Consider the following 24,834-nt stretch of genomic DNA (forward strand, 5'->3'; position numbering starts at 1 on the left):
TATTTTTCAAAAAGTTGCTGAAAGTGGCCTTTGGGGTTGGTTGAGATTTTTGTCCTGCCCTTGGGCCCTTGCCATACAATTTCTTGCATGTATCTAAACCATTAACTGGAGCTTCAATATAAAGGGATATATAAATATTAAACTTTCTGGGATGCTTGTGTAGGGAGGGGTGAGTATTCTATACGTGTTTCAGGGTCAGTGGTGTCCTTCTGAGGAGCTCTTAGGTGAGCAGGGAATAGTAGAACAAATATGTGCCAGATATTAATCATTTGGACTCAGGTATTCATGCAAAGTGCTTGTGTAACAAAGCATAAACCAGAATTTGTGCATATCACAGCAAATTGCCTGACTGTTGAAAAGTGCTGACATCAAGACCATGGAATAAGGATCACTTATTCATTCACTAGCCATTCATACAGATTCCTCAAAAAAGAAAATGGCTAGTAAGCTGAAACTGAAGAATTTATCCTGAATTAAGATGCATATTTTCTTTACTCAAGTCTTCAGATAAAGGATCAATTATTCCTTTTGATTGTGTTTCATTCATGTTAAAGATTTTGTTGCTGAGCTACCTTTCAGGACCCATTTTTAGACTGAAGTCTTCCCACTGGGGCAAGCAATTCCTCATGCAGACAAAATGTTAAGTTCTGGAGTAGACAAATTCTTTATGAAGTCAGTGAACAAACCCACTGAGCTTTTCATTACCTCTTCAGGGAGAGATGAAAGTGGAGATACTGATGTGAATGTGTATTTGTTGGTTATGTTGGAATTTGTCCATGATATTATAATAAAAATTCCAAAAGGGGAAAATGTTGGTGTTCTTTAAAAGCTTTGCTTTGTCATCATCAGATTAAGATGATGGATTGGGGCATCTTAAAAAGGGTTTAGTGAAGTCAGCATCAGCAGGTCCAGGTGTCAAGGTGCCTGTCTTGGAATTAGCACCTTGGCCCTGTGTTCCTGGTGCAGATTATCTTCCTTTTTGTCACATTTATAGCCTGTAGGGTTACAAAGATGCCAGTAGATAGCAGTGTGCTTTTCTTGAGGTTTTGAGGCTTTGAGTGTGAGAGGGATGAATAAATTTACCCAAAAGTGAAGACAGCTTTTCTTTTTTGTTGTTTAATGAGGATGTGTCAGAGGAGAGATTTTTATGATGTGTTTGTGAACAAGAGGCTATTGTGGTAGCAGGATTTGGAATTTGGGAATATCTTCTTTGTCTCCTAAATTGTTGATGCTGCTCTGGAATTTCTCCAAACCATGTATACTGAAAACCACCCAGGGTGCAGTAAAGTTGTCTCACACGGGTGCCAAATTGAGAGATGGTTTCTGTAGTCTCACCCTGTGGTTTTGGGCTTGTCACTGCCTGAGAATTGTTGGCCAAACTGAAGTTAAAAGTTTGGCAATTTTGCCAGTGTACTTTTGTGCTTCAGTTGCTTCTGGAATTTAGATCCAGGGTGATTTTGGGGAAACAGGAACATTTTAACTAATGGGGGAGGAAAAACCTGAATAAATGTTTTTTTGGCTGAATGTTCTTTCTCAAGATATTGTGCATCAGATGCTCCACTTTGGGATAAGAGGCAGTTGTGTTGGAATGCTCAAATTATTACAGTTTGCAAACTTCAACCAGGGGGGGCAGTTAATAAAATCCTGGATGAGCCCTTGCTGCATGGCCCATGGTGTGCAGGTGTTGAACAAGATTGCAGCAAGCTTAAGGGAACCTTGTTCTCAGTGCTTCTTCTAGTTCTGATGTTCCTTTTTTTTTTTTCTTCTTTTTAATTTATCCTTTGAAGGGTTCATTTCCTGTGGCAGAGTGAGTGGATGTGGTGTAGACCATGAAACTGAGCATGGAAGAGGAGAGCAGGACAGTAGCAGCCCAAGTAGTGTGAGGGTTGCACTTTATAGTCCATAAACTTGAATTTAATAAGCACTGTGAATCGTTTGTTTAACAAGGACCTGCTGTGTGTGTTATGTGCCCATTTAAATCAGCCCAGGGGTTGTGTTGGCAAAGTTTAATTCATCTTTGAAGGGTTTTTCCCTTAAGAAACACGTAAGAGTTCATGTTTAAAGCCTACACATCTTCACAGTGGAGATTCCTTATCACAGAAGTTCTTTAAACAAAACCAGAGGATTTTTCAAATAAGCAGCAATAGATATGTTTATTATTAACATATTTTGTCTTTCTGTCCCATCATTTATAGAGATCCTTGCCTCAAATTTTTCAGAGGTGCATAATACCCTTTTCTCAAGGAGATGGGGCAGAACTGGAAGAGTAACCTAATAACTGATGTTCAGTTACTTCCAAATAAGATAACCACTTTCCTGCCTCAGATTACATTCAGCTGAAGTTGAATATTTAACTTGAGAACAAACACAACAAAATGAACAAAATCTTGTACTGAACTGGGAAGAGAAACAGCTACTTGAAGGCTTCCAAAGTCACCTTATGTTGTAAACAGTTTTGCTGGCTTAGAAGTAGAATGCTTGCTTACAAGTGCTAGCAGCAGGGCTGTGGTTGTGTAATTGTGAGCTAAGGCTTTTGTATTTTGATAATACTTGATTTTTTCAGCTTTTCTAGGCATTTAAGTTTAACCTGTATGGAGATGCAATTCTGCAAGAGCAGATTGGTGTAACATAAGTTGGAAATTTGCTCTGTTTTTCGTGAAATACAATTTGGACCAAGTGAGGAAGGAAGAGAGAGATACTAAAGAATAAGAAGAAACAGCCAAACATTTTACAGCCAGTGGAGTGTGTCTGCAATTTTAGTGTTTTAAGTCTATTTAGTTTTTATAACTTTCAGATTTGAACTCATTTTAAAACTTCAATTCCATTAATTTTTTTTTCTTGGAGGTAATAATACAAGTAATAGTAATGAGACAATGTCTAAAAATACAAAAGAAGCATTATTATTAGAATCTCTTCGATTTTAGGTATTTTTGTGTTAAAAATGCTCTTTTACTTTGTCAGAGCTGTAGACTGCACTGCACAGCCTTGCCACTGGGTGGGGTCTGACTGAATTTGGAAAAAATGCATGAGTTTGAGCCAGAATGTCTGCCAGGAAAGGAGGATGCCCATTCCACTCTTGGAATGCTTTAGTACCATCAGCTCTGGGCCTCAAATGTAATTGTAATGAGTGTGTTGCACACAGGTACACAAGTGTGCACTGGGAAGGCAATTCTTTAATATGTTACTGCTAAATTACTCAAATAGGACACAAAATTTATTTCACAGTTTTAATATTGTGTTGAGCAAGAAGTGATTAGCTGACTTTCCCTCTTCCTTTAGGAATATCACTTAAAAATTGCATGATGTGTGATCAGTTGGAGATTCTGAACAGGGAGATTGAAAGGTTATTACAGAACAGCAGCGTGGAAGAAGACACTTTAAACTCAGACTGTCTTCAGCCATCCCTGGATGTAATCACAGATTCAGACAATGGAGCAAAATACCTATTAGAGCAGGTATTCAATGCCATGAGATACAGCACGAGGATCTTTCAAAGTAGTTTATTCTATTGTCTTTTTTGTTGAAATTTTTCCTTCTCTTTTTGGAGTGGGAATAGTTGGCTGAGGGAAAGAATGAAGATAATGTATGGAATCCTCAATAGAGAAGGTCCAGGTGAAGGAGCTACTGATGTGGATCTAGCTAAGCACTCATGGGGTTTTTTTCCTTATTTTATTTTGCCACATCTGCAAATTTTGGGGTTAATTGTTAGGGAAATAATAGTGATCCAGTAGTGAAAATCAAACTGGGGGGATCTATCTGTCTCTTTCCCTCTCCTTATTTCTGAGATGGTGACATGGCATTGGGGGTCACCCAGACACAGGCATAGCTTAGCTAGTAAGAAGTTTTAAACAGCAGAGATGCTTCAACAGTTGGAGGCTGGAGAGATTAGAAAAAATACAGGACAAACTCTTCAAGAGAAGTCAGGCTGTGTATTGGCAGGGCTGGGAAGGATGATCTGAATTGTTCTTGAATTTATATGCCTCCCCACCTGGAGTATTAACAAACAGGTTTTACTCCTTTGAAAGGATTAAGGTTTTAGTTATTTCCTTCACCTACTGGGTTGATTTCCCTGCATCATTAATTGCAGAATCTTGACAGGCAGAGTCTGTGTCCACTATTGTTCTTTTGCCTTTACTATTTATTTTGTAGGTCAGTTCAAAACCAACAGTTTGTATCTAGTCCATCTGGACTTCCTTTTCCTCCCAAATTCTTTTCCAGTGTTCTTGTTGCTTGATAGACTATTTTGGGTTAAATACAGGTGTTTTCTACTGTTTCTCAGGCTTAGGTTCTGGGAAGCAAGCAGTCAGTGTTGATGCTCCACTGCTACTCTGCATGTGAGGATTAAACAGTAGTTGTTGTTCAGATGCCTTAAATAAATGCCTTGTGATTTTGAAAAGTTTTTCCAAGGATTAATTTCTGGGATAAGGTGTTGTTACTGATATAATTTATTGCCCTTGAAAAAAAGCTTCTGAAATTTTTTGTATTGCAAACCTTTATTAGTGAAAGAGACAGGGAATATTTCTTAATTCTGAAGCTCAGCTATAAATTTCTGTAATCCCACCTTGCAAAACCACAGAGTAGCCACTTAGATTTAAATCCTTAAAGCTGCAGATGTCTTCTGTTATGAAAATTAGTGCAAACTAAGAAATCTTCCTTACTCTGGAAAGCAGTTTTGTGTTTTCATGGCACAACATGCAGGTATTTAATCTCACTCTCAAAATGCTTTTAAATACTGTAAACAGAACAGACTTGGTGATTACAGTTTCTTACTGTTCTGGAAATCTTAATATGGGGTCTAAAGGAATCAAGGAGAGTGCACAGTTGTATTTTGTGTTTATTTCAAAGGTCTCAGCTGTTGGTAAGTGGGGGGTTTGGTATTGCTTTTCTTTGACTTTTCTTTCCAGTTTATTGTCTTTCTGAAAGCAGAAAACTCAAAGGCAAAATAACAGAATTTGCTTTGTATTTTAATAAAGGCAAGAGAATTCTAAATTTATGTAAAAATAGTAAGATGAGTTCATGAATATAACAGTGCCTTATTTTGCCTATTTTTTTTTTTCAGGGTCCAGCACAAAAAAGAGAATTTCTACTTTTTAATCCTGCTGACAACTCGGAGACTCAGTGTGGCACTTCTGAATCAGGAAATTCAGCATGTGCTGGGAGGATAATGCTGAATGACTCTGATCCTTTACTGCCCTCCTCTGGCTCTCCTTGTCACTCAGCTCTGCAGGGAGAAACCCTTGGAAACTCTAATGCTGTGTCAGGTAAAGCATATAGAGAGGAAACTCAGGAGACATTTCCTTATGCTTTAGCTTTTAAAAATTCATCATCTTCCAAAGTAAACAAAGATACAGACCTTTAACAGTTTTGACTTGCTTCTTGCTTCCATTGCAGCCTTTTTCTGGAGTGAATATAATTTTGGTGGTGTTTTTTTAAAAAAATACTCAAAAATTTAATTATTTTTTAATGGGCTAACTTAATGGAATGCTTTATTGAAGCATTTTCAGCTTTTTATCTGCACTACAGGCTTAAAACTCACTTTTTATTTTGGCTGTTAAAAGTTATCAGCTACTACTAAAATTGATGTTCTAGAGTCTGCTGCTTTTACAGCAAGATTTAAACTGTCTCACTGAAATGACTCTTTAATTTACATTTTCAGTTGTTTAACCTATCTGCATGGACATTTTTGCTTCTGTAGCAGTGACTGTGTTTATATCACTGTTAAATTGGACACTAGATAGCAGAGAAGTTGAGCTGTAGGGAGATAGGGTTTGATAAGGCAGAAGAGTCATGCACCTGATGCAGTATATGAAATAAAGAGGCATTTATCAATAGTGTACACTGCAAGATTGATAAAAGCTTGCTAAAGGATGCCTCTGAAAACTTGTAGCTGTGATACATAGAGCTTTTAGAAATATCTTTGCTTCTTCCAGCAATAGTTATTTAGAAATTATGTTCAGGCAATTTTTGAGCCAGGAATATGCATCTAATTACTCCAGAAACATTTTTGGGGGAGAGTTGGGGGCTATTTCTTGTTGTAGTTTTTAAAGTACTGATTCTGTTTACCCAATTTATTGAGCTGTACTTAAAACTGCATAATACAGTTTCACATAAGCACTGGGACTGCAGTGACTGCAAAGCAGGTTTTGCCTTCATTTAGTAGGAGAGTGTTTGCAAGGCATGGAACTCCTTTAAAACATTGCACCCTGATGTGACACCAACCTTAATACTTGTTCAAACCTGATGATTCCTGAATTGTTCAAAATGCAGTCTCAGATCTTAGATTTACTTCTCTCATTTGCTGAAGTCTGAAGACCTTTTTGTAAATACCTGTGTTTAGGAGTTTCATTCAACACAGGTTTTGTTTGTCTGGGTTTTTTTGTTCCCCGGAGAGATGTTTGAGAAGGTTTTTACTTTGCTCTTTCCTGTATATTTTTTTCTGTTCAGTAAACCTTGTTAGAGAAATGATGAAGTAAATGTGTGGTGCTTTTTTTTTTTTAATACCCACAAGTGTTTCTGAAACAGCTTAAAAATAGCAGCTAAACTATTTCACAGGCAAAATAGAGACTTTATTTTAACAAGAGCAGGGAGTTTCCTTGGTTCTACATTTGGTTTAAAATCCAAACCCTTGTTATTTTTTGACCAACCCTGTATTATCTAAACAGCAGTTGCTTTGAATTTCTTTAAACTGGCTGTGTTTCTACCATGTTTCTTGTCCTGCTGCAGGTAATCCTTTCAACCAGAAAATATTATTGATATCAAATACCACCCTCACCTTTAAAGCAGTAACTGGGTCTGTGTGGTCTTTTTGGGTGCTGCCTTGTTCTGCTCCATGGTCTTTCACACTGGGGCATGTGTAGTGCCTGTGTCCACGTGAGGAGTGAAACTCTTACAGGTTTTATCCCAGACAACCCCTAGGGAGTAGGTCTATAACACAGAAGGGTTTTTTTTTTTTGAGAAATACCAGAAATCCTAAGGCTATGTAATAGCCAAAATCCAAATGCTATATATTTAACTTAGTACTTCAAAAGAATTCAATTAATTTGTTGATACTCTGACTATTAGTGGCTTGAAATTCAAGTTATTTGTTACAGTAACATAATGAGATTACATCAGAATATTTAGTATTTACCTAGGCTGTGAATGTTTTTTGAAATCTGAGTTTTGAACCTTGTGTTTCTCTTCAGCATTTCAGGGTGGAGACACTGGTGTCCGGACTATGGAACAAGCTGTAAGTTCACAGCCAGTGCCATTGGAATCTGAATCTAATACTGACAATATGGAAAACAGTTCTCCTGGTAAGATTTCTACCTTTTAATCTGAGCAGAAAATATCCTTAGCTGTCCATTGCTTATGTGTGTATATACATCTATTTTTTCTAAGAGTTTGTAACAGCTGGGTCATGCTGGCAAAGTGTTCAGTGTGCACTTAGTTGCTACTGCTGTTGTATTATATTACATGAAAGCATTTTACCTGTTTTCAGGGTCATAAAATGAGCTGGTGACATAGATATGTAAGCACAAAGGCAGTAAGACTACAGTGAAAAAAAGTTTTTAAGAAAAGACATCTTCCTTCCCCAACAGCTAAATAACTATTTCCATGTTTTTAGCATCGGTTTTGGATGAGAAAGGTGACCAAAGCAATGAGGAGGAACAAAAATCTGTCAAACCTACAAGTAAAGAGTTCAGGAAAACTTGGGGGTTTCGAAGGACTACAATTGCTAAGAGAGAAGGTGTAGGTGAGGCTGATGTGGACTCTGGTGAGCAACAGCCCCAACAGCAACAACAAAACTTAAACCTCAGGCGTAGCGGGCGGCAGCCGAAGCGAACGGAAAGAGTGGAAGAATTCCTTACAACAGTGAGACGCAGGGGGAGGAGGAGTGTTCCTACCACTCTGGAAGACTCAAGTGAACCAGCATCCTGTCCAGCTACAGATGCTGAAACTGCTTCAGAAGACAGTGTTGAGAGCACTCCAGACATAAAGCCTGTAACTCGGAGGATTAGCACTAGGAGTTGCAAGGACCAGAAGGGCTCTAAAAGCAGACGCATAAAAGAGGAAGAGGAAGAAGAGGAGGAGGAAGAGGAAGAGGAGGAAGAAGAAGGTGATCCTTCTGATAGTGATAGTGATGGGTTAACACTAAAGGAGCTGCAGAATAGGCTGAGGAAGAAACGTGTGGAACAGAAGCCTGTGCAGCTGACACTGAAGGATATCCAGAGTCGGTTAAGGAAAAGGAATTCAGAACAAGATCCTCCAGAAGCAAGTGATGTCCAGTCTGAAATCCAGATTGAGTCTGAATTGTCTGTCAAAGAAGAGCCTGAGACTGCAGACCAAACTGAGATTGCAAGTCAAGTGGTCGTGCCTCAGGAAGACACCGAGGATCTTGAGGTCCAGAAGGAGGTAATGCCTGGCCTTGACACAAAAGAGGTCACAGATGAAGAATCTGAAGATCTGCCCAAAAGCAAACCTGAGTCTGAGATCTATGATCCTAATGCACTGTACTGTATCTGTCGTCAGCCTCACAACAACAGGTAGGCAGAGGTTTCAACTGAAAATGGGAATTTGCTGTGACCAAAAAGTAAACCAAATGCTTATCTTACTTTTTGATGATATGTAAATGAGCTGTTGAGTTTGTTTGAAATTTGGGGGTGGGAGTTTGTAACAAATATTTAAAAGATCAACAAACCAGCAAGGCAGAACAGTGTACTGGTACTTACCATCTGCTGCTGGAAATATCTGTTGTTAATTGTCTTTTCACAAGGTTTTACTGTTCCTTGGTTTGTTTTTTTCAGGTTTATGATTTGTTGTGATAGATGTGAGGAGTGGTTTCATGGTGACTGCGTGGGTATTTCTGAGGCTCGAGGGAGATTGTTGGAAAGGAATGGTGAGGACTATATCTGTCCAAACTGCACCATTCTGCAGGGACAGGATGAGCCTGTTTCAGAAACAGACCAGCAGGAAGCTAAAGCAGGGCAAGTAAATATGGATGGCACAGAATTCACAAGCATAGGAACAATTGAACAAAAATCTGTTGAGGACCAAGGAATCAAGGGTAGGATTGAAAAAGCTGCAAATCCAAGTGGGAAGAAAAAGCTAAAGATATTTCAACCTGTAAGTATTTTCTTTCTTATTTTTTGTATTACATTTAGCATATTGGGACAGGGGCTTACTTGTACTGACTTTTTTTTTTTTTTTTAAGCTAAATATGAAGCTGAGTAACCCACTAAATATTACTATTTAGCAGAAGTCTATCCACAGTTCTATTAGTAGACAAACTAAAACTTAGCAAGTGCTACTTTGAAGTGAGAGTTTTAGGAGTCATATGCAGATGTAAGGAAATGCCACTCTACATGATTTGTGCTGTTCTGCCCTTTCTAAATACTGGTCTGGAAGTCAAATAACGAGGTGTTCTTTTAATAAAACTATCAGAATTCTGGACTGGCTTATACCAGCTTTGAGATAATCTCACTGGACATTTTCAGTGATAATGCAGCTTTTTACTTAACCTTGACATGTGTCTATTGGAGTTAATTCCAGCTGCACTTCCTCTGTACTTGAAGTTGATTTTTGTCTTCGTGTTTCTTGAAGTTATTAGTGCATAGAGAATTGTTTTATACTGTCCTTTTAACATAAAAAATATGTATTTCAAGTTAATCCAAATTCTGGCATAAAATATAGAAGACACTTAAATTTTTTAGTGGCAAGTTCCATTCCCAATTCAACACAGGCAAAAAAGCTGCTTCACCTCAATGGGCAGAAATTAAAAACCTTCATGCTGCAGTGGTTGTTTGTACTGCCTCAGCTGCTGTAGTAATGCAAATATCTGGAATATTTTCCTTTAATTACTATCCCTTGAAGAGCACTCAGTGTATTTACAATTAGAATGCTACAGCTATTCATGTGTTTTCCCTCTATGAATTTGTTCTTTCCTGCCTAATCTTTAAAACTTTGAATCAATCCTGAGTTACAAGTTTGACTGTGAGTATCTCTGGAGAAATGTTTCTGTTGTAGTGGATTTTCTACAAAACATCTGTGGAACATCATCTCCAGTTGCAGCCAGCTGAACTAGCAGAGCTCTTCTTGTCAGCACAGTCAGCTGAATGATGTTTGAGCTTATGCATAAATATTTGCTAAAGAAAAATGCTTAGAAAATTGTATTCTTCATAATGTTTTCACATATGGCTTCAAATACATTTGTACTGTGTTGTACACAGATATTTTTCAGAGTGCAGTTCTGCTGGTGTTGGTCTGCATTTCCCTGGCAGTGTTATTGTTTATTTTAAGTTCTGCTTCTGAGTTTCACGGATTACTCTTTGATATTCACATGCTGACAAGTTGCTTAAGCATGTTAGGCATTGCTCCTTTAGTGAAAGAACTACTATCATTAATTAATTTCCTCTTATGGAAGAACTGCAAGTATTTTAGGTATTCTTTTGACATTTAGAAATGGGATGGAACTGCTCTATTTGCCAGGTGGTTTGGAGAGAACCAAATGGTCAATGTGGTACAATTTTTATGAGGAAATCCCAAACCCAGTTTTTACAGACTGCAGCAGCCTGTCCTACTGACTTTTGACTGGGGAAAAATAAGCCATGCCATAAAAACTGTATTTTTTTTTTTTTTTTTTTTTTTTTTTGGCAGTGTTCTTGGCAAGCTTATTTTTGGTAATTACAAATTGAGATTTATTGATTGGGGAGAGGCTGTCTAGAGCTACAGTAGTTCCAAGTGTAAGATCAGTTATAGAACATTTTTAGGAATCAACTCCAAAAGTAAGCCTAAAAACATAACTCCTAGAGGTGATATGTTGCAGCCTAAAGAGCTTTCAGATATTCCAGACTGGCTTAAATGTTCTCTGCTGTTTTCTACATCTCATTTGAAGAGACAGTGTGTAATATATAACACTTAGACATAAATGGAGAGTAATGGTGAAATAGAGGAAAACACAGATTGCATAAGCAAAATTTTCAGTGTGTAAGAACTATGAAGTGATGGCAAAATAGCCTAGGAGAATGGTTGTTCAAGTTGGAGACTTTTAAAATTAAAACTGGTGAACCTCCAGGGCAAGAATTAATCTGTACACCTGGATAGCTGAGTGCTTCCTTGTACATGTGTGTTGGGCTGAGGACAGCCATAGGTAAAATGTTTTTTAAAAACCTCTCTCTTGAGAAACCAGTTTTACATGATTAAGGAGACTTCTCCCATGATGTAGAGGGTCAGAAAAAAGCATTTATGTGCTTTTGGGATCTGAAAAAACAGGAAAGCAGCCTCTCCTGCAGCCACCTGAAAATCCAGGTCACTGAATTTTCACTGAAAACAGTGTGACACCAGAGTAAAATTGTTACATTTTGATGCCTTGGTACAGCATGAATGAAAATCCTTTTCATGCTGGCAGCTGTGCCAAGAAAGCTTTGGTGAGCATTTCCTCATCTCACACAGGTATGGCTCTGTTGTCTCCTCTGAAGTTTGAACTCCCTCCATTTCCCTCTGTAGGTAATTGATGCACCAGGAGCTTCAAAGTGCATTGGTCCTGGCTGTTTTAATTTGGCTCAGCCTGATTCTGTGTACTGCAGCAATGACTGCATTCTCAAACATGCTGCAGCCACCATGAAGTTTTTAAATGCTGGCAAAGACACAAAGACAAAACCTAAAGAGAAGATCAGACCCAAATCAGAAAAAACTGGCACGCCCAAATCTCAGCTGCAGGTAAGTTAATATTCATGATCCAAAACAGTTGTCCTGAAGCACACTGGTTTATTTCTGTGCTCTCCTTCAGACAAAATGCCTAAAAAAAAAAAAAAAAAATAAAAAAAAATTGTTTTTTGTTCTCTTTTTTAAAAAGCATTCTTTAATTCTTCTGAGAATAAAATCTCTTCCAGTCACTTAAAGAAACCTTAATATCTCATTCAAGAAATACAATCCTAACTTATAATATCTGATTGCAAAAAAAAGAGTTTCTTTAAAAGGGCCTTCTATATGGCAGTGCACGTCTTAAAAAATACTTTAATTCCAGTTACCTTTTTTAAAACAGTATAACAAATACACCTTTTTTACTTGAATTTTAGTCAGAATTAGTTTTACCTATAGCTCCAAATGGCTGCATTTGGGGCAGTAGTTTGGAATTACTGTGAACTCATGTGACTGGAGGATATGTGTGCTTTGAGTAGCAAAAAGATAACATCAAAGCCTTCTTTTTGTTTTGAAACCATGGGCAGTATTTTTCAAACAAAAGCCCACCACCCTCTAACTTGATGAAAAATGCCATTGTTTTGAGTTGGCTTCTTCACCATCCCCAGTTTACTGAACTGAGGGTGTATGATAGACTTTATAGAGCTTTATAATATATTTTATTTATATTATATATATATATTATATATATATATAAATATATATAATATTTATATTATAATATATAGAGCTTTAAAATATATTTTATTTCAAGAGTATTTACAGGAGTTTGCTATGAAAAATTTGTGTACATGCATGTATCTCTGTTTACAAACTAGAATATATTTGATTATTAGTAAATAAGTTTCTTTTAATCATACAGACAGGTACTAAGCCTCTTTCAAACCAAAAGAGACAATTTCCTGAGAAAAGAGAGGTGAATATGAAGAAGACTGTTCTGACAACTGCCAGGACTGAGGCAAACACTCAACCTATTGCTAAAGAGCCAGCAGCAGAAATCCCCACCCCGTCCTGGGCAAGCGATCATAATTACAATGCTGTAAAGCCTGAAAGGACTGCTGCCATTTCATCTTCACTGTTGTTCAAATGTATGTATGGCATAGGGATATTCCTGAATAATCATTTACATTGCCTTTGAATACCCACCCATTCTTGGCTCTTCAAGACTAGGGAGTTTAGGAGTTGGGGGGGGGTTTATTTTTTTTAATTTTTTTTTTTTTTACCATAAGGCACCGCTTTTATTCACCTTCAAAGATTCACACACAGAGTTACACACAAATGGGAGGTACTTTTAGAAGTTTCATTTGTATCATGTGACAGTTGTATGCTTAAGAGCCTGTCAGTCTACCCAGCTGGTTCCTGGATGAAAACTCCATGCTTAGGTTTTTACCCCATAAAGACAATAACTGTTTCTAATCTGGAAAAGGTGAGTATTGGTAACTTTTACCTTTTACAGAAAGGTTGCACAGTGTGGATCAGCAATTGCCTGTACTAATTTGAATTGTATTTTTGTAATTTAGATTTGGCACCTGTCTCACAGGTCTTGCATTTTCAGTGCTAGTGTCAAGAATGAAATCTTCCACGTGGTATCCAAGGATACTTTACACTTCAGCAAACAGCTTTTAACTGCCAAGTATATCAAAGTTCTTCCTGCTGCTTTTCTTCCTTACATGAAGTAATTTAAGGACCATTTCTTATTTTTAAGCTTGGGGGGAGGCAGTACTGTTGTGGGGTTTTTTTTGTTTTTTTTCTTCTCCCTCTTCTGTTTATGTGTTCATATCTCACACATTATCCACACACACAAGAGCACATCTTAGGTGGATATAAGGCAGGAAAACTGCCTGCCATATTTTTGCAGGTTTTGAGTAGCATCCTTGTAACTCATGCAAAGGTAAGTAAATACTGTTTGTAGCTTGAACAGTTTCTAATGACATTTTTTGATTGACTCCAGTAGTTTTATCATGTGGGTGGTGCAAATGAAATCTTACATTTCACATCTTCAGAACACATGATCTGATGCCTGGTGTTTACTCACTTGATTAATGAATTCAGAAATTCAGGTCACAGCTTGCTTAAGCACACTTTAGCCAATTTTACATTTTATTATCAGAAATAAACTTAGTTATTAAGCACTTTTATTATATGTGAAGTAACTGGTAAGTTTATGAAGTATCTTCAAGATGAGATCTTTTTTAGATGTAATTTTTAAATGGGGAACACCAGTTACTCTAAATTGCTGTTTTTTATTAGCATGTAGTAGAGTTCCTAGGTGGATCTGAATTATATTTACACCAAATTTTTAAATGGCTACAATTTTCCCCTGCATATATTTGCTGCATATTTTGTTACTTTTTTATAATTAACTCAAGATACATATTTTGATAAACTGGCATTTTTAAGCTGCTGTTTTTGGAAAAACTGTAGAGGTTTTGTCTAGTGTGTTAAAATAACTAAAACCAGGAGAGAAAGACAAATGTAACTACAAAGTCTTATTTTACATGCCAGTTTTTTATGACATTTTCTATCTCAATGCAATTACAAGTGGCCATATAACTTAATCACTTAAAATATCCTTAATGCTTTAGGATTTTTTTTTCTAGGAGACAGGAGTGCAGGTTTCAAGGCAGGGAGGTTGAGGTATTTGAAGGGGGGGCTGCTCTTAAGTTGTACCACACTGGAGATGATACATCTTTAACCAATTCTAGTAGCAAATTGGATTTGAGTAATTGTTTAACAATTTCAGCAAATTGTTAAATTGTTAAAAAAATGTGCATATACCAGACTTCAAAACTGAGTAGAAATCAACTTAATTCATGTGATGAAGAACTCTCATATCAAATGCAAGGAAGAACTTCAGATTGCTATTTTTTAGGTAAGTTATACTAATATCTGGGGCCTCTGTTCCATTACTAATTCCCAGGTAAATTGTTTGTGTATTTGTGAAAACCAAAATGGACCTGCTCTTTGTTTGGATGGGTTGGATCTGTAATCTTCCTGGGAAGATGCTGTTGTATCATCTTTAAGAATATTCTGCAAGATTTTCTTTATTTAGCAAATCTTTACAGGCTGTTCCAAACAGAAGTCACAGCATTTTGGGAGTCATCTCACTTCAGGTATCTGAAAGCTAGAACTCCTAGGTCTGAGCTAGTCTGTCAAGAAAAACACCTTCAGTGGATAAACCCCATCATCTGTTTTAGGGAATAGTTGTAGAATCCAAGGACTCACTATTTAGAAATGCTTATTTCTGAACATTGATTCTGGAAGATGATTAAGATGAGCAGTTCAGACATTGAGGTGTCTGATGTCTGGAGTTAAGGTCACCCAGAGGAGACTGAGGACAGCATTCCTCCAAGTGCAGTATCCCAAAATACCACCTGCATTCTCCCAGAGCTTCTTCCCAAAACATCTTCTGCAAAAACATCTTATTTCTGACTCCAGTGCACGAGGCCTTTTACAGATTGAGGAAACTTTACTTGAATAGCAGAATTATTCTCTCTAATGCTCTTTCCATCAGGCAGCTTATATTTCAGACATGGATTTAGATTGTGTTTATTCTGTACCTGTCAAATATGAAGTTTTTTGTTAAGTCTGACATTAGTTTTGTTAAGCATTATTTTTATATAAGAGTATATATTATACATATTTATATATGTACAAATACATATCTATATATGTATATATATTCTTATATATATTTAAGCCACTTTTTTAGGTGTAGTGAGTGATAGGGGCATATAATATATTTGCATCTAAACTCTGCCACCAAGCCCCTTTTTTCCTTCAAGCCTGTTTTGCATTTAAAAAAAAAATTTGGTGCTAGTAGGATGTAGTTCCATAGATAATTATTTATTTTAGTTCATGTTTCTTCAGTTTTTTCTGTAGCTTTTTTGGAGGTATGAGTTAGGGCTGTGCTTCAGCTGACTTGACACCAAAATCCAGAGGCTGATTGATGACACTGTCACCTTGATGTTCCCAGTGGAAAAAAATCCTGTTTATTCATTTAGTAATTAGAGTGGAAAGTATTCTGAACTTGCATTGATAAGTAGATACTAAGTAAAAGTCCTTTTAAAATTTCAGGCAGTACTTGAGCTACACATAAAAAAGAAAAGTAGGTATGTTGTCATGTTTCTTTTCAGAAATGTTGCTTTTAATTTCATGAATTCATTAGAAAAAATAGGTATTAATTTAATATGCAGTGCTCAACTTTCTATATTGAATTTCTGGCTTCTGAATTGATACAGATATATGGTTGTCAAACAGGAGTCAGCAGCAAATTTATAAGCAGGTTTAAAATGGGAAATTAATCCAAAAAGAGGGGAAGAAGATTAGATGTTTGCAATATCCCAGTTTTTAAACTACCCAGTCATAAATATACTGAGTAGTCATCAGTGCCTCAAACCTTTGTTGAAGTTCCACTGACTTAATCTTACTAGACTTAAAAGAAATGCATGAACTGATAATTTAGCACTCTGTTACTAAAGCTACTTAAACATCTTAACTTCAGGTATTGATAAAAATAACTAAGGAGAGCAAAGAGGGTCTATTAGATTAAAAAAAACATTAAATGTGTTCATTTTTCTTGAAGCAGAACTTCCGAATAGAAAGCACCAAGGCACTAAACTTCTGTTTGCTAAACTGTAGACAGTTGAAATAGCTGCAAACTTATACTATTTATCTTGTTTGGTACCAATATTTCACAGAAAATGAGTGGAACTTCAAAGGGGAAGCGTTTCCTTAAGAGAAAAGCAATGTTTGTGTTACCTCTCCTGCTTTTCAGCAATGAATTAGGGAGAGAAAACGCTGCCACCTCCTGGAAGTGAGAGGTCAGGTTTGCAGAGCCCTGGCTCCTGTACAAATTTCCTCTTACCATCCCCTTTTGCAGCTGAACTTTTCTACACCCAAGATACATCCACAGAGTGAGTGGTGTTTGCTTGTATAGTTCCAAGGTCCCAAATGCAAAGGGCACCTGGATTTTCCTTGTTCCTATACAGCCCTAACAAAACATGGGGTTGTTATAAAGGGAATACAGAGCACTGGTAACCCCTCATCAGACCATGTGCATATCAGAGTGCTTGGACTATATATGATTTATATATTTTTTTCTTTATTTTTCTGTCATAACAGTATCAAAGAGAGAAAATGTACAACTATAAAGAGGGGGAAATGTAGTACAGTCTGCAGTAACAGTGGTTATGGCTCAGGAGGTAGAAGTGATGTAGGAAGATGTAAGTAGTGTTGTGAAAAGGGAATTATGGCCTTGCCTGCACACAGACTGGAGCCAATTTCATGCTCCTCTTCTGGCAAGAATGTACCACCTTAAGTTGACTCTTGAGTGCAGTTCATGTGGATATACTGCTTTTGGTTGAGCTATGAAAAGTACCTAACTACTAACATGTTAAAAATCTCTACTTAAACTGAGGAGCTGTTCTTAAGTCATAAGCTTGTTTATCTTAAACTTGATGCCCTTGTTTTGGGATGAGTGCTTCCCCATAGGATAAATCAGCCTGTGCCACCTCCCCATAGTGTAAAATCTGAATTCAGTCCTTGATAGCTAAGTTATCATTGCTTAATGAAGCCCCAGACTCAGAGGCAGGAAGTATTGAGTATGACCAGGGGTAAAAAAAGATCTCTTTATCTTATTGCTCATTTTCTGGGCCATGTGGTTGCTCTATATATAGGTCTAGCCTTAACCCTTTGTAACTAGAGGAGTTTTGAGGGAGGCTGCTGCTGACAGACCAAAAGAATGCTCAGCATACCCGAGATGAGTCCACCAGAACTTCTGAGAAATTCCTGTTGGGAGCTCTGGCTTTGGAAAGATGATAGTCCAGGAGTGGCTGGGGAAACGCAGCTCCGGTGCTGACCTCTGGTGCTAAGGATGGCAGGGGCTGTGCTGGCAGAGGGGCTGGCACAGGGTCTGAACCCTGGCTCTGGAGTGAGGCAGACCAATAGTGGCTGCTGAAGCCAACATCCCCTGGGATCCAGCCAATTAAAAGGAGCAGTGGGATCCCTGGGGAACGAATCTCATCTCCTCCCCGTGAACTGCTGGAGTTTCCCCTTCTCTGCTCTGCAAGGTATGTTCCATCTGTCCCGTGGCTCTCGGCCACATCAAGAGTTTTGCTCTTGAGTTAGGAGGGCTGGTCCCTGCTGCTGGTGTGTTTCTTATTTTGGTGTTTCCTATTTTGCCTTTTCCCCCCCCTCCCGAGGCTCTCGGATGCCAGAGCCAGCACTCCTGCCAGAATGGGTGCAGGGCTGTGGGGGGCAGAGAACTGGTATAACTTACAGATGCATTATGAATGTCAGGGTGGTTTATCTCTTGTCATCAACACTGCAAGTGATGAAAGTTTGATTAAAAAAAAGAAAAACAAACAAACCTCACCACCCTCTATTGCTGTTTTGCTTTCTTTTACTAATATTTAGTTCTTTGAACTCGGCTCACTTGACTGCGTAGTCAGTGAAAAAGGTCTTCCTCTAGAAATCCCCAAATAAAAGGGATTTTCTGAGCTGATCTCTTGGAATCAAGTTTTGTTTACTGCTGATCTTGATGCTGATGATTTCCTGTGTCTGATCTGTACTGAACTTGGAACCTGAAGATGCCTGTCCCAGCAAGGAGCAATACCAATCCAGAAGCGGTCTGGAAAATAAGGAGCCCTTTTTTGCAGCAGCAGCTGATGCCTCTGTTTCACTGAGGAGTGGTGTAGTTGAAGTAGTCACCCAATGTAGAGAAATCACTGATTTCATGTAGATTGAAACAAACAAAGCTTTGTGTGTCTAAGCTGTAGATTTGCATAGCTACAGGTTGGCTTGGATGCAACCAAATGGCCACCAGAGGAAAAAAAACCCTTGTCTGAGTTGTGGAGTTAACTTGAAAGTGAGATTTATTTTGTGTGCCTGACTGTCAAGGCTTGGTGCATGGGCAGCTGAATTATGAGCTTCTCATTGTGGGGCAGATTAGAATCGAGAGAAGTTTTTACAGAAAACCAGCAGGGCAGGAGGCACACCTCCAAAACACTGTTTTATAATAAAAAAATTATTTGGTCTTGAAACTGGAAGCAGACAAGTTCCGTAGGCAGTTAACAGCAAAAAAACTAACACTGAAACCTATCCAAAAAGTAGTCCCAACACTTGGGAATTATTTCGAACTAATTGCTGAGCTGTCTTTGAGGGAAATGACCAAGTCTGGCAACAACAGGTTTCAGGAAAGCAACAGTTGAACGGCCGTGGAACTGCAGCGGTTCCAAACGACACCGGCACAGCCTTGGGGCACTGAGCGTGCGGTGCCACCAGAGGGTGCTTCAGGGGCACCTCACGGCAGTGACTCTCCCACCGGTTCTGAGGTTCGGTTCTGAGGTTCTGAGATGCCAGGCACCCATCCCAGCTGTGCATCCATGCAAAAGCAGCTCTGGAGGAACGTCTGGTAACTGGTAAGTGACTTCCCGTTGTAGAGAAGCACCAGCTCACCTCTAGTTTGCTGAAATTGTTGTGGAAAGGTAAAGGAGCAGAAGGTTTCCCTTGGGAAGAACTCGGGGGTTAAAGAGTGCTGCTGGTCACTGCGTTGGGGTGGAGGGCTTGAAATTGTTTTGGTAAAATGATTTCCCAATAAGAAGGGGTCAGACCCACAGCTGCATCGAGCAGGTCCGTGTGGGACATAGCGAGGCCGAGTGGCAAATGGGATCTGTTGTTAAAACAACACCAGTTTTAAGTTGGGAATCTTTCCCGTCCTCTGTTTTAACAGTTTTACAAAAAGGGGAAAATGCAGTTTGTAAATTCTCAGGTGCTGGCAGATAGGGGTGAGATGTACTTCAGTTCCTCTGAGCCAAGTGACTCCTTTGCTCCTGTGATCCGTGCCAGAAGGGGCTGCCCTGACCTGCAGTGCTGCCCCTGGACAGCCACAGCTGGAACATCTGCACAGCCAAAGGGATCGGGCAGCTCCCTGCAAGTGAGCGAGAAGGAGCTGCAGGACTGTCCAGAACTGCACGCTGCAATTCCACAGCCTGGGTTTTGAGTGACACTCGAGATGCTGGCTGGGGTTTTGTGAATTCCTAAATAGATTATTGCTTCTGGTTGGTCTACTCCTACCTGCATTTCCTGGCTGGTGTTGAGGCTGTTGGTAAGGCCACTGCTGCTGCAGAGCTTTCAGAATCAGCTCTTCTCTGCCAGCCTTTTATCAGGCTGTCAGATAATACCTTCTGGTATTTTTACTTTTTAAATAACTACAAAGCTGCACTGGTGTGTTTTCTTCCCTTGTGTTTTTGAAAAGGATGTAAAAATCCTTTGAAGTCTAATAATCAACCACTTCAAAAGGCAGAACAACAGCACCTGTACTCTGCTGCTTAGGATTTATCGTAGACTTTTACAGGTTTTGTTTTTTGCAGAAAAATTTTAACTACTAAGTGAAGTTTCATTACTGCTGGTGCCATACAAACCTGGATGCTTGAAAGTTGGTTGTAGGTTTGGCTTGGTTTTTTTTTTTTTTTTTCTCCTCAAACTTGGAGCATGAAAAGTACCTGTAGAACCCACATGTTCTTCAGCAACCTGATCCATACTGGGGGTTTGCAAAGGTTCCTGGATGGGCAGGGCAGTTTTTTCCCAAGTGTTGGATTGCCCAGATCCTGCTCCCATGGTGGCAAAATTCTGTGAAAGGTGGAAAAAACAACGCAGCTGATGAACCTGTGCTCCCCACACTGCCTGCAGATTTATCCTGGGGAAGGAAGGGGATGAGTGTAGATGAAAGAGAACCCAGGGAACCATTTAAACAATATTAGACACCAGAGGCAATAGTTCTCTTATGCCTTATTTTTAATCCTGTAGGAAAACTTTTAATTACCACTATGGAACAACCAAGCAGCTTGCATGGCTGCAAAACATTTCTCACAGAATTGTTCTGCTGTGATAGCTGTGATGCTAATTTTTTATAGAAGATTTTTAAAAGAAAAAATCTTGAGCCTTACAGACTCGTCAGGAAATGGGCTCCTGAAGTGTAACTGCATGTGGTTTATCTACAGCATCTCTTTAAAACTTTTAGCATCAACTAGAGCATGAAGTTGAAGATCTTTAAAGTGTGATTTGAATCATTTCAAAACTATGCAAACAAAAGTTCAAGCACACTTCTTCAGTTACTTGAAAGTTCAGAAAACTGGGTAATGTCTGGCAAAATAATCAGTCACAAATGACATAATTTAAATAGAAACCTGGAGTGGTGGTTGTGTATTTTTGAAGTGGCTTTCTAAAGCTGTTCCAGAGAATGATCCGGATGGAGAAGGGAAAGGGGGAAGAACCAGCACAGGCTGGAATGCTGCAGGGAAATATTTTGAAGGGATCAGAAGGAGAGCAAAGTTTCCCTTTGGATCGTTTTCATGGGGTGGTGTAAACCCCATCCTCCCAGTGTAGGCTGAGGGATTATGAGGGTGCATCCTGCAAATCCTTCCCAGGCAATGAAACGGATCCAGACTGTGGGAAACATTCTGGGCCTCAAGAACCCCATTCCAGGGCTGAAACACCAGCATCAGGGTGTCCAGAAGGGGATGTACATGGAACCAGGCTTGTCTGTAGCACAACAGGGAGTGGGGCAGTCGTGTCTCCCACTGGAGTTTTTTTGGTGGCTGTGTTGTAATCCTTGGCTTAGCTTCACAGGGAATTCCCTTAAGGGAGGGGTTCTCTGTCTGTTGAGATACAGTGGGAGGGATGATGTGGTATGTTCACTACCAGGATAACTCAATAATGCTATTTCTTAAGCCCTCCAAGGGTTTTTTTCTGCCAGAGGATTCGTTGGGTTTCACTCTGGAAATGAGCTGGCTTATCTCTGTGGATCTCAGTCTTTTTAGCCTGTGCCTTTTCTCAGTCAATAGGAATCCTGTTGCTGTCTAGTGAGTGGCTCACAGGACTAAATGGGAGAATGGGAATGAATGTTTTGGTTTAAATAGTATTTCTAACATTGAGCCAAGGGAGGTAACACCTCTGTGTTTAAACGTGCCAAAAAAGAGCTACTAAATACCTTGTTCTGTCACAAATCTGGTGAAACTCCCTCTTAGCTGGATAGGCTAATGTTCAGTACTTGTCTCTAACTTTTTTATTTATTTACAAGCATTTATTGTAGGTACACTGGCACAACTGCTGAAAAGGACCAGAAACATCCCAGTATGAAACACAGTGCCCAGTATTCTGTAGCAGGCATTGACCATGACTTCTCCAAGTTGTTCATGGACTGTGCAAGGCAAAGTGGTTTGAAACTGGTGGTCTGGGATCATCCCTGTTGCATTCTACATCCCATCAGTTTGCTGAGTGGCATCTGTTCAGAAGCTCAGTTCCACACAGTTTGAGATATTGCTCTCTGGAAAGAGCAGATATTTCTGATAATCCATCAGAAGGTGGCAAAAGCCTTGAGGTGTGCTCAGGTTGAAGCTAAGCAAGGAGAGGAAGCTGGCACCAGAAGAGGCAATCCTGCTCCTTCATCCCCAGCTGGGTGTTGGTGGATCCAAGACCCAAGTAATGACACTGCATTATGTGGCAGAAGAAAATTCTGGTTTCAAATTCTGCTTTCTTAGTTAAAATTGGATAAGTGGGTTTTTTTGTTTGGATTTTGGTGGGTTTATTTTATTTTTTTTTTTCATAGGTTACGTTAGTCTACAGCCATCACTGGTTATTTGCATACATAAGGTCTAAATAATCTTGATTCCTTGTCAAAATGTGAACACATATTGGACAGGGTCCTTCAAATACAGTGAGGTGTGTCCCAAAAACCTGAAAGAGCACTTGGCAGATACTCTGAAGGACTGAGTAAGCCACGTGTGACTGAGTTAGTACATACAAAGTCTTTACCATCAGTTTCTCTTATGTGAGCACTGCTATACAGTCAGTTTTGGTTGGTGTAAAGCAGTATTGTAGTTTGAAACTTAAACTTTCATGAAGCATATGAACTATTTGCACATTTTCTGTGGGCTGAAGAAGCACAGAATTAAATAGCCTTCATTTGGAAGCCTTTCTGAATAATCATGGTGTCAAGCAGCAGAATAAAGGATGCTTCTGCATCTTTCTTCTTGGATTCTTGTTGATTCTGCTGCCCTGCAGCCCTGGGGCCCCCCAGTTTACTTTTGTGTTAGTACCTTTTTATTTTACAGGTAGATATTCTTACTCTGATGTAGCTGTTTGGGACATAGAAACGTTGGTGGGATGGATGTGGTTCTCACATGCACAACATTGATTGACACAAAGCAGCTTGGCTGTGTTATTTTAGCAATGTAGCCCTTGCCTAATTGGAAGGAGTCATGAAAAAGAGAACATGTAGAGGATGACAGAAATCTACAATTTAACATTTTGTATTTCTGTTGTAAACCAGAAGAAATGAATGTCTTAGCACTGAGGGCTGAATTTCATGTTGTTTTGAAACCCCAGCTGTGCTGTCCTGTCTTCCCATGATGAGTCACAGGAAACATTCTCCTGTCCAACCTGCCTGAAAAGGAACAAATCCGTGCAGAAGATACAATAAAAAAAAAAAAAAGAATGGATTTAGAGGAATTCCTGCAGCTTTATCAGTGCTTTGGATGTCCATCTCGCTGCTCAAGACTATTCACTCAGAAGAGTTTGGCTTTTTCTCTTAATCCTGAGTGCCTCATTTGGCCAAGCTACAATCCTCAGCAGTGGTTTCTGATCCTCAGCCTCCCCCCTGGCACTGCCATCACCCAGGGTGGTGTTAGGGGCAGGGGAGGGTGAGGAGATGAGGGCAGACGTGGTGGGTCACCCAGAGGGGCTTTCTAGCTCTGTTTCTGACAGATATCCAAGAGCAATCTCTAGGGAAACTATGGGAATAACATAAGAGGAATAATGATCTGCTTCCTGGCCACATCTCAGCCTTTGAAGTGATTTAATGCATTGTGGCAGGTGGGTTGGTTTTTACACTTCAAACAGATAAATCCCAGATAAATTCTTCGAGGTAAAATGCTTGTAGGAAAAATTAATAAGGAGGAATACGTGGTGTTTCTGGATCTTCTGTCTTCTCCCTGCGTTCCAGCATGGATTACACCCTCACAAAAGTTCATTGTGTCTGAATTCATCTGAGGCAGTGGTAGAACCAGGAGAGCACCTGAAGAACTTTTAGAAGCATCTGGGAGCACATGCTGAGAGTCAGGGGGTACCTGAGCTGTGGAAAAAGCTTGCAAGGCCATTTCCTCCCAAAATGAGGGAGCATCCCATCGGGAATGGTAACCAGTCCAAACCTGGCCCATTGCAGGTGTTTCCTTGGAAAGCTGGGGCTGGGATGTGGGGTTTATTGAACTGGGCTTCCCAGGGGTGCCTTGGCTCCTTCAAATCCATCTGAGAACAGGTTAAGCAATTCAAACCCTTCCTCCTGATTTCTGCTCTCAGAATTGCAGAGCTGGAAGATGAAGAGGGAACATTTGGTCCCTGGTAATGATACAGAAATTAAATTCCTACATCTGTGCCAGGAAGTGTCCTGCACTTCACAGGGGCTTCTCTGCTAATTCATTTACAAACCCTCACCTAAAACCATCAGATTAAAAAACAGCTTGTTATCTGGTCAGTAGTTATCCAGGGATTTATGGGGAGGGGGGGAAGGCTTTCTGGGGAGAAAACTTGGCTTTTCTAATTGAAACAATTGTTTCAGGAGCTGCTTTTTGGTAGTTTCCACCAGAACCCTTCCTTGTTTGATGAGTGTGCAAGTGTTGGGTCACTGTGACTTGGATGCTTTGTAAATGAAGGTGGTTCTGGGGGTTTGTGGGTTCTTTGGGGTTGATATTTTTTGCTGTGTTGAGTTGTTCCTGTCAGGGCCAGAAGGTGGACAGATTAAATGCAATTTAAAGAAATATTTGTTTTTAAAGTCCTGTCAGGTGTATTTTCGACATGAGTGAAAACTGGAACCTTTACTTATGCTTTGTATATTTTGTTATATGTGACATTAGTTCTAGTAACAGGGTTTATTGAATTTATTTATTGCTAAACTTAAGGAAATATGCACTTCCAAATTCATGGGCTCCATGATCAGGTCAGCCTCTAACAGGTCCTGTAAAGTGCCATGTGAATTCTGCTGTTGAAATGCAAGATGTGGGTTGTACTGAATTTTATTTATTTCTTAAAATTTATTTTTAACACGTAAAAGTTTGGGGTATTTTTGAACCTTATCTTACTCAAGAATCTTTGAAGGTG

The 24,834-nt window shown here is 39.3% G+C and overlaps 1 protein-coding gene across 3 annotated transcripts in view; it reads left to right on the plus strand.

Annotated features, from left to right (window-relative positions):
- DIDO1 (death inducer-obliterator 1) overlaps positions 1 to 24,834 on the plus strand; it is a 58,708-nt gene that overhangs the window by 15,106 nt on the left and 18,768 nt on the right. For 2 of the 3 annotated variants that reach the window (XM_071759811.1, XM_071759809.1), the window contains 6 exons: positions 5,060 to 5,261; positions 7,185 to 7,295; positions 7,607 to 8,525; positions 8,787 to 9,105; positions 11,485 to 11,697; positions 12,542 to 12,767. In XM_071759811.1, coding sequence (XP_071615912.1) covers positions 5,165 to 5,261; positions 7,185 to 7,295; positions 7,607 to 8,525; positions 8,787 to 9,105; positions 11,485 to 11,697; positions 12,542 to 12,767 — 1,885 coding nt within the window. In that variant the 5' untranslated portion in view covers positions 5,060 to 5,164. Of the gene's footprint in view, positions 1 to 3,279; positions 3,456 to 5,059; positions 5,262 to 7,184; positions 7,296 to 7,606; positions 8,526 to 8,786; positions 9,106 to 11,484; positions 11,698 to 12,541; positions 12,768 to 24,834 lie in introns of those variants that run through there. The other variant, XM_071759808.1, reaches the window with a different exon arrangement.

Source organism: Heliangelus exortis, chromosome 16 (assembly GCF_036169615.1).
Source record: "Heliangelus exortis chromosome 16, bHelExo1.hap1, whole genome shotgun sequence".
NCBI classification, from domain to species: domain Eukaryota; kingdom Metazoa; phylum Chordata; class Aves; order Apodiformes; family Trochilidae; genus Heliangelus; species Heliangelus exortis.